General features: G+C 41.2%; 1 protein-coding gene across 1 annotated transcript in view; it reads right to left on the minus strand.

The window, feature by feature from the left end:
• LOC115144264 (fatty acid synthase) overlaps positions 1–8064 on the minus strand; it is a 29852-nt gene extending 21788 nt beyond the window's left edge. The window contains 3 exon segments of the mRNA XM_065002520.1: positions 1303–1448; positions 7810–7830; positions 7936–8064. Of these exon segments, the coding sequence (XP_064858592.1) occupies positions 1303–1429 (127 nt within the window). The 5' untranslated portion in view covers positions 1430–1448; positions 7810–7830; positions 7936–8064.
• Between the last annotated feature and the right edge of the window lie 1552 nt (positions 8065–9616).

The raw sequence follows: 9616 nt of genomic DNA on the forward strand, positions 1-9616 counted from the left end.
AAGCTCAGTCCAATGATGCTGTGACACACCGCCCCAGACCATGACGGACCCTCCATCTCCAAATCGATCCCGCTCCAGAGTACAGGCCTCAGTGTAACGCTCATTCCTTCGATGATAAACGCGAATCCGACCATCACCCCCGGTGAGACAAAACTGCGACTCCTCAAAGAGCACTTTTTGCCAGTCCTGTCTGGTCCAACGACGGTGGGTTTGTGCCCATAGGTGACATTGTTGCCGGTGATGTCTGGTGAGGACCTGCCTTACAACATGCCTACAAGCCCTTAGTCCAGCCTCTCTCAGCCAATTGCGGACAGTCTGAGCACTGATGGAGGGATTGTGCGTTCTTGGTGTAACTCGGGCAGTTGTTGCCATCCTGTTCGGATGTACCGATCCTGTGCAGGTGTTGTTACACGTGGTCTGCCACTGTGAGGACAATCCGCTGTCCGTCCTGTCTCCCTGTAGTGCTGTCTTAGGCGTCTCACAGTACGGACATTGCAATTTATTGCCCTGGCCACATCTGCAGTCCTCATGCCTCCTTGCAGCATGCCTAAGGCAAGTTCACGCAGATGAGCAGGGACCCTGGGCATCTTTCTTTCGGTGTTTTTCAGAGTCAGTAGAAAGGCCCCTTTAGTGTCTTATCATAACTATGACCTTAATTGCCTACCGTCTGTAAGCTGTTGGTGTCTTAACGTCCGTTCCACAGGTGCTTGTTCGTTAATTGTTTATGGTTCATTGAACAAGCATGGGGAAACAGTGTTTAAACCCCTTACAATGAAGATCTGTGAAGTTATTTGGATTTTTACGAATTATCCTTGAAAGACAGGGTCCTGAAAAGGGGACGTTTCTTTTTTTGCTGAGTAATATATATATATCTATGAATGACTGACTGACAAACGGCCCGTAAAGACTGGAGGAAGCATTCAGCATTCTACTCATTAACCTGCCCACATTGATGGTGATGCAAAAGAAAAGTATAGCTAACCAGGTCATGCTAGGAAATGCTAGGCATGTGGTTGATGTAACATTCCATGACCAGGCAGTACACCCACATCATTTACGGCAGATGTTCGAATGAAATATTGGTCTACAATGTATGTTTTGGTTCAAAACTGCAACCCAATTTATGATACAAGCTACTCATCAGTTTACGGTGTAGATTACACTGTGATGCAAGGTAGCTTGTGTGTCAGTCAGATTTTCAAAGCTTGTTGTGAGTCCTTTCAGAGTTCAAAGAAACAAATAATGTCTGATGTTTATGGGTCATAATCACATCCAGGTCATGGAAAGGTCACGGGGGCTCACCTGGCTTCCACCTTCGGTCATCTTCTGTTACCATGTCAACCCCATTGAAGAGGTTCTCCCAGAATTCCTCGAGGTTGTTTGACTCAGGAAGCCGGCCCGATATCCCGGCTACAACAATCTCCTCCATCCTGGGAATAAAAGGGCTACTGTGGGAGGAGAGAGGAGAAGAGTGAGAGATTGGGTTAGATGTCGGGTTGAGAAGATACCAGTATCACGATACTTAGAAGCAGGGATTGACATAAAAGGGTTGTCCTATCGCCTGGGGCAAGTGAACTAAGCAGTCATGCAAGTTGAGCATGCGCTGAGGTTTCCCCAATTAGGCAGGTTAATTTGATTTATTTATTTAAGTGAAACTACAACGATTTCCAGTAGTCTGTAACTGATATTTCTGGTTCCTCCCCATTGTTTAATGTGAAGACTATGGCAGTCAGGGTAGATCAGCCTTCTGAGAATTTATTTGACTGATAGCAACAAAAATACAAAGATGTTCAGTGGGGATCTTTCTGATTCCTTGCCTATGTGCAGGCAATATATAACACTGTGTGTGTGTGTGTGTAAATAGTGAATTAGCATTTTCGGGCAACCAAAAACAATGTCACCCAGTCACATTTGTTTACTTTCCAAGCTATAGCACAGAATATTTGAAAAAGATTTGAGTCTGCTTCGTATTGTTTTTGTTGCCATGAAAAAAAAATGAGGATATAGGCTACTCGTATTGTCACAATCCTAGTTAGAGGTTCATTTCGTTTACCCTTTATTTATGCACATTACTGTAGTTTCTTAAACAATAACTGGTGCACGATGGCAGAAGTATCACAAATTAGAAAACTACAGCCTGAGAAAATTGTGAACTAAGTAGAGGAGAGAGAAAAGGAGAAATTAAGAAAGAGAGAGAGTGGGGGGGGCCACATAAGTCTAGACAAAACGACCCTATGGGAGAATTCCCATTCCCCACAGAAACATTTAATTGCTTGCACCCACGCTTTGACAGACAGTAGCTCGCGACTGTCAACTCCCTCACCCCCTGCAAGGGGTCTTACACTGACAACTATAGATTTCGACTGCTTGACCAGGCAGCACTGAATGGGTCTGTGGAAACGAGCCCCGAAAGCCTCTTTAGCACAAAGTCATGCTCAGCACAGCATTATAAAAAGGTGCTTTCTAGGTCAACCAGCCAGTTCACCTCAGGCGACAGCAGACTGGGCTGGGAAGCAGAGATCTGCATCTGATTAAGAAGAGAAGCAGAGGAGATACTCAGTGTGTGTTCATGTTTGTGTGTAGTCACAGTGCATGAACAGTAGTGTGAGAGTGAACTCATCATCTAGCCCAGAACCTTCGTTCCTGGGCCAGGCCATTCCGTGCAGGCCAGCCAACCAATGACACGGCAGGGGAGGGGCCAATCAGTTTATCCCAGTTCACTGATTGATGCAGTGAAGCGCTCTACTCCAAGTTGTAGCTAACGGTTCCCTAGTTGAACACACAGCAGCCTACTGTTAGCGCCCTCACACAGGGCAGGGGCACCAACACAATACAGCTGGTGGAATCGAGCCCCTACAGTACTGATGACCCCCTAATAGGAGTGTTACAGCACTCCTCGCTCTTCAAACCTGGAAGGCTACAGGGCTTTTGTTCTGGTCCGCATGAATTCAAATTACCACGCACTTCATAGGCTAAAAGGCTATAGGTTTGTTAACTGGGATAGAACAAAAGCCTGCACAGTGCACACCCTGCAGGTGCATAGGACCAACATTGAAGAACACCTTACAGATTTAAAGTAAGCCCATCGGACAGTGAGCCACTGTGGGCCTACATCACCACTCTTAATTGGTTAACTACGTTAACTCTCACTGTCTGATGGGCTAACTAAATCTGTACAGAGACAATAAGGCAAACTAGGGACTGCACGCTCCGTTCCTCTGTAATGATAACATCATGCGATTGGTTACTGTGATTGCAGCATATTTTCATAACTCCAGATGACTGGCAGCAGTGTGTGTCTGTGTGTAGCATCTGAATACAGAGTCCAGTGAGTTCTTTAGCCAGTGTGTCCATCCACTGAAGCATAGCTACATTCCCTGATAACTCAACAAAATATAGTTGAATGGAACTGAGTCCCCCACCTTCCCAATAACACAGCGTACTATATACAGTGGGGGGAAAAGTATTTAGTCAGCCACCAATTGTGCAAGTTCTCACACTTAAAAAGAATACTTATTTTCCACCATAATTTGCAAATTCATAAAAAAATCCTACAATGTGATTTTCTGGATTTCTTTTCTCATTTTGTCTGTCATAGTTGAAGTGTACCTATGATGAAAATTACAGGCCTCTCATCTTTTTAAGTGGGAGAACTTGCACAATTGGTGGCTGACTAAATACTCCCCCCCCACTGTAACATACAATAGGGTCATTTCATAACCCCCACCATCTCAGATTGTTCCGAAATTGTTTTTGTAGTTAGAAACATAAAATTAGCATTCCTGAAACATTACTTTGTTGAAATATAATTTGATGCACCCAAATTGGCCCTTTATTTTATACGATTCATATAATACATAACATCGGATTTGGGCCATAAATCTTCGCAACAATGAGTAAGACATGAGGAATCCAATAAAATGATCAAAAGCCACCCATGGACCCCCCCCATGCCGATCCCACCGCAACAACCAGTATACAGCATCAGTTCTCTATGTCTGACTAGTATGGAGCTGCTGCTTGGAGTACACCCATTGCTTCTTCATCCTTTGTAATGTATTCATTATGAATTTGGTGGGGGGGGTTCTCTGTTCAGAGAAATTAGCCATTGAAGTCGCTTGCATTATGTACCTACATTCTACAAGCCTAGGGCACATTGTCAGGTAAATACCTAGCTAGGAGAAGACTAAAGTTTGAATGCCTAGCCAAGGATAAATACAAACCTGTCGAACTCGAAAGTGTGTAGTACACAGGGAAAGAGAGGTTATGTCATTTCAGGCCGAGATCATGTTTGTTAGTGCTGCCTTGGAACAAACGCCTGCACATCTGGTATTGTTATTGGCTGAGAAGTCAGCTTCCTGTGAGCAGTGGCCATGCATCTGTAAGAGTATCAGGATGTCATAGCAGGTTTTTTTTTTAAACCATGGCAGTAGCAAATTGATTTAGATAACCATGATGCATCTGCAACAATCAATTATCAAGATGCCTTGTTTACGGCACAGTGTCTTATTATTATTATTATTAAATTTTCACCTGAATTTTGAACATTTTCACACTAAATTCTCATTACCAAAATGTGTCCAGATTAAAGGTCAATTTATACAATTCTACATTAGAAAAGCCAAACTTATTTGAATAAAAAAATACAAATTATATATAAACGCATACGTTGCTGTACTGTCCATAAATCATACAAATTGTATACTAGTTGAAGTTTACATTAAACAATAATATTTATTACGCAAAAACACCATCTGTGAACATATTTTTTCATTACCCTAAAACTTTTTCAAGTTGCTGTAAAAAATGTTTTTTGTAAAGTTGAATTCACATTATGCATCATCTCTAGATCATCATCGTCCTTAGACGAGCACAAGTTTATTGAATTTCTTCACTTATATGCCTTCAGAATGAGGATCTTATTCTCAAACACCCTCTTTACGACACTTGACCGTCTCATTACCAAAATCACAAAAAAGCTCAAATTGGAAAAAACGTAAAGAACCATTACCGTACCAACTTGCCCATCTCCTATTACTTGCAAATTGCTCTAAGGGGCTCATTATCAAAACACACATTTGTCATTACGACATCAATTTTAGGTCAGTTTAGGTAACGAGAACCTTCATTTCGGTAATGATAATAAATTAATTCTAATGTATAGTCAATGGATGTGCTGGTAACTAACGTCAGTTATGTGATTAAGTAGGAGTGGTCAAGAAATATGGGTGTATAAACCACATTCAATGTACTTAAAGCATAAAGAAAAAAAGGCACTATCAGATTAAGCCAAAATTGCTAAAGTATAAATTACATTTCTTAATATTTCCGAAATATTGGTGGATTATGGTAAGAATAAGCAGATCTAATCTTAGTGATCCAAGAGGAATTATTTAGGTCAAGTGCCAGTTTCATGAGAATCACCCTTCACTCCTCCGCCTATAGAGTATCACCCTGCCTGGCCATAGAGGGCTGGGTTGGAGCAGGTTAGTAAAGTAGCCTAGTAAACCTACAGGGATTAAGGTGGATTATCATCTACCTGACCTGAATCTCATCACTGTAAAGCAGGGCCTTGATTGATTACATGTGTTGGATATCTACTTATGCAACACAATGACAACTACTGTACAGTGACACCATGCCATGGATGACAAAGCACACAGCCTTCCTGTGTGTGTTTCTCTCTCCGTCTCTTGGTGCATCTGTCTCTCCCCCGCTCACTCAGTCTGTCTGTAATTTTTTCTGTCTGTCCTCCCGTCTCCCGCTGTCCTCCACAGCCATTTTGTGTAATATAATAACTCAACCTATGAGGGAGTGACACAGACCAACATCTGTACAGGAAGAGAATAATGGTATTCTTGCACAGATTACAATGATTGACAATCTATAAAAATAAAAAATAAAAAAATCTGTTCAAATCTAAGCCATACACCAACCAGGGTAGCATAGTATCGCCTGCCTCAAATAGAACATACTAGTAATTGACTTGGCTCAACTTGCCACATAGATACTAAAACACATGAAAAGTACCTGGATTTGTTATACATAGCAATAACCTGATGTATGACAAATTCCGCTGAAGTTAAAGACTACATACATCTCTAGAAGCCAGGACATTTCAACCTGGGCCTCGATGACATACCTGTCAAGTAGGCAAAAAAAGCACCAGCCCATTCACTCAGGGAGACTATACCTTGTTCCTGTAGAGCTAACCTCCTGTAGGTTTTCAATCTGACTCCAGTTGTAACTAACCTGATTCACCTTATCAACCAGCTAATTATTAGAATCAAGTATGCTAGATTAGGGTTTCAGTGAAAATCTACAGGATGGTAGCTCTTCAGGAACAAGGTTGGAGAGTCCTGATATAAAGAGAGCTAGCTAGGGTCCTGGCTGGTGCTGGGATGGGTAGGCTCACCAAACATTGATGTCCATTTCTAATGCGATACTAGTCTGGGTAAGCAAGGGGTATTCAACTCTTACCCTGAGCCCACAAGGTCCAGAGACTAGTGGTTAGATTAGGTGCTCTCTTTTCCAAGTCTTAGGCACAAAACCTCAGATTCATGCTAAACCTTTTGGACTAGCCAAGGCCTATTTCAAATATAAGGCCTATTTCAAATATTCAAGGAAAATACCACTCAAACTATATTTTGGTATTTGTGGTTTCATTAGTTCACTGTTGATACAGTCCTAAAATGTTTTGCAATTCAGCAATCACGTTTAAGATATGGACTAATTAAACAAATACCAAAAGATACTTCCACACAAAGTTCCCTTTAAGTGAAGTTCAGAAGGTGACTGTGGCTGAGTGAAAGTGATTGTCTTCAGAGACACGGATACAGGCATGAGTTTTACAATATGACTCATCAAATTACTGTCTTGCAATTAGACTAAGAGGGTGCGCAAAATAAATCATGCTCACCTCCTACTAGCCATGCAGAAAATGTAACCAAAATATATCAGAAAGAGCACCAGAAAAAAGGCTCTCAAAAGGAGAGGCATCCAATTCAATACTATCCCAGGCATCAACACCCCCCAAACAACTAAATTAATTGAATTATTAATGACCCTTTGATGTTGGCATAGCTAATCAAACCATTGTTACTGGGCCCTATAGGTCAAAACTTATAAACTACGCTCGATTATCTCCTGCTACTCCCAAATTGAGACCAGGGACACAAGCACGCCACACACGGATAACTAGCCAGCATAAGATGTGTCCCAAGCATAATCAAACATAACTACTATTCACTGATGAACTGCCATTTAATTGATTAAAACGTGTTGGCATCCAGGTAGTGATGAACATATAGCAACTCAACTGCTAGCCTTCGTAGTGGCAGGCATCACTATTGAAATTGCTCCTGAACCTATAAGAGCGTTCCTCTGCTCAGGCTGGCGCCTGCCAGGTAAAGACGCTTGGCTAGGTATTTCACGTAGCAGCTAACCACCACATGTTATACAGCAGCCTTTCAGTCGATTACACGGCCGATGACGTTCCACGCAACCATTGGTTAGAGGAAGCAACATCTAAGCAGGGGATGGCGACCAAATCTTTACCTAGCCTAGCTAAAATGGCACTATTTTTGAGAATAAGTCAGCTAGCTGATGTAACTCTTACAATGCATGAACATTGTAACGAGAAAGTGTAGTAATTTATTTTTAAAAAACAAGCCAGCTGATATCGAGGAAATCTGTTGTGTTCGTTTATGTTTATTGTTACGACGCCGGTCATCATAAGGGAACATCTCACCGGCTAACTTGATGAAGAAGCTATAACATTGCTAGTCTAGCAATATCAGAACAACTTACCTTTATTTATGTGTTTTAATATCTGTAGAAACCACCAAAATGAGATAAATATTAGTAAAGAAACGGTTAACGTTATCAAAAATTCCCTCGATAATCCCTTATCTTCCGTCGGTGAGAGCGCGCTTGTCTGTGATGTGTCCGTGCTACAGTTGTTCGGGAGGAATCGCGAGCTCTTCCCGTTCCCTGCCTAGCCCTTCCAATTTCTCTCGCTTCTTTGATTCCCTTTCTCTATTTAATTTAAATGTCTGACATGCTCTCCCCGGCCACGCCACATGGGCTGACAGCTTGGATAGGCTGTCCAGTCCAATGAGAAAAGAGGCAGGGCTCACAGTCTCAGCCAGTGATGGGGTGATTCGCTGAACGCTGTAGTTTCGGAAAAAAACGGAAGAAAACGATGGAAAGGTTACTGTAGTACATTCGGATAGCATTGGATGTATCCTATGTGCGAGTGCACCCGGAGCCTAGCTCGGTTTCCCCCGCCCCATTATATTGATAAAGCCAAGTCCAAGTTCATCACTCAAGTTCAAAGCGCAGAACCATCACTTACAGGTCTGAGCTGTGTTCAGATTTCACACTGATTGAACAATAACTCATTTCGAAATCTTGCAGAAAGGAGGACACATGCAATAGTCCATGGACTTTGGGACACACATTTGACAATCTTTGATCAATTAGATTTTTCCCCTTTTTATTCACAAATGTATGATTTTTGACAATCCAATTTATTGGAGATGGATATACCATTAAATAATGGTGGATTTAGCCTACACAAGGTAAATATTTCCCCCTAACCTATTAATAATGAATTCATGTATTCTTTACAGCATGTGTAACGCATTTGGAAGTCTACTAGTGCAGATTAGGCCAACACTATGTTGAATATAATTTGTATGAACTGCATGGTCACCTGTGGTTGACGTTGTAGCAATGATATATCTATCAATGTATGTGTTCGATCACCTGCACCTTATTTTTTTTTAAATCATTGAAATATTGTATATCCATTGTTTTGCATGTATAGAAAGATACTCATTTATTTGATTGCACCCAAGTATTCAGTCGTTTATATTGTTTAACGAGAGGTTTGGTAATAGTTTATAATAACTTCCACCAATAAGTCATTATAAAATGTTTATAATTACTTATAAATGCTTTATACATAAACATGTAAATGTTCATGAATTTGAATGCTTATGAGTATAAATGTTCATAAATAACTAAATACTTATTTTATAGTTTATAAAATAGTTTGTGCTTATTCATGTATGTTTTTATATATTATTAATGGGTATTTTACCCAAACTCGGTCAGTAGGCATTTCTTCTGTAGGTTGTACTTGAGGAGCAACCATATCAACCCACCTGAAATAGCTTATTATGGCGAATGTACAGCCAGGCTGACAAACCAGGTAGCACACACCCAAATCGTGCCAGCTGTGATCATAGTTGTGATATTTTACAAACGTGAAAATGAACCAATCACAGAGCAGGGGTGTGTGGGCACCTCCAATCAGCGTGGATGTGAGGGTGTTGCTAGGAGATAGGGTGATGTGATGACAGTGAGGGGAGGAGCTTGTTGCCAGGGCAGCAAGGATGGTGATGTAATCAGAAATGCTGCCTGACTGTTGGGGTTACTAGAGTTCAATGGTGAAAATGGCATGTGGAGGATGGCATGATGTAGAGAAAAACTACAACTTACTTTGTACTGTTCTGTCAATATCTTGGACTGTACTTATTTACTAACCAAGATCATCTGTAGAAAACATGTGGAAATATGTACATGATGTGTTAATTCATATTTCATAAGA

The sequence above is a fragment of the Oncorhynchus nerka genome, linkage group LG16 (assembly GCF_034236695.1).
Source record: "Oncorhynchus nerka isolate Pitt River linkage group LG16, Oner_Uvic_2.0, whole genome shotgun sequence".
In the NCBI taxonomy this organism is placed as follows: Eukaryota; Metazoa; Chordata; class Actinopteri; order Salmoniformes; family Salmonidae; genus Oncorhynchus; species Oncorhynchus nerka.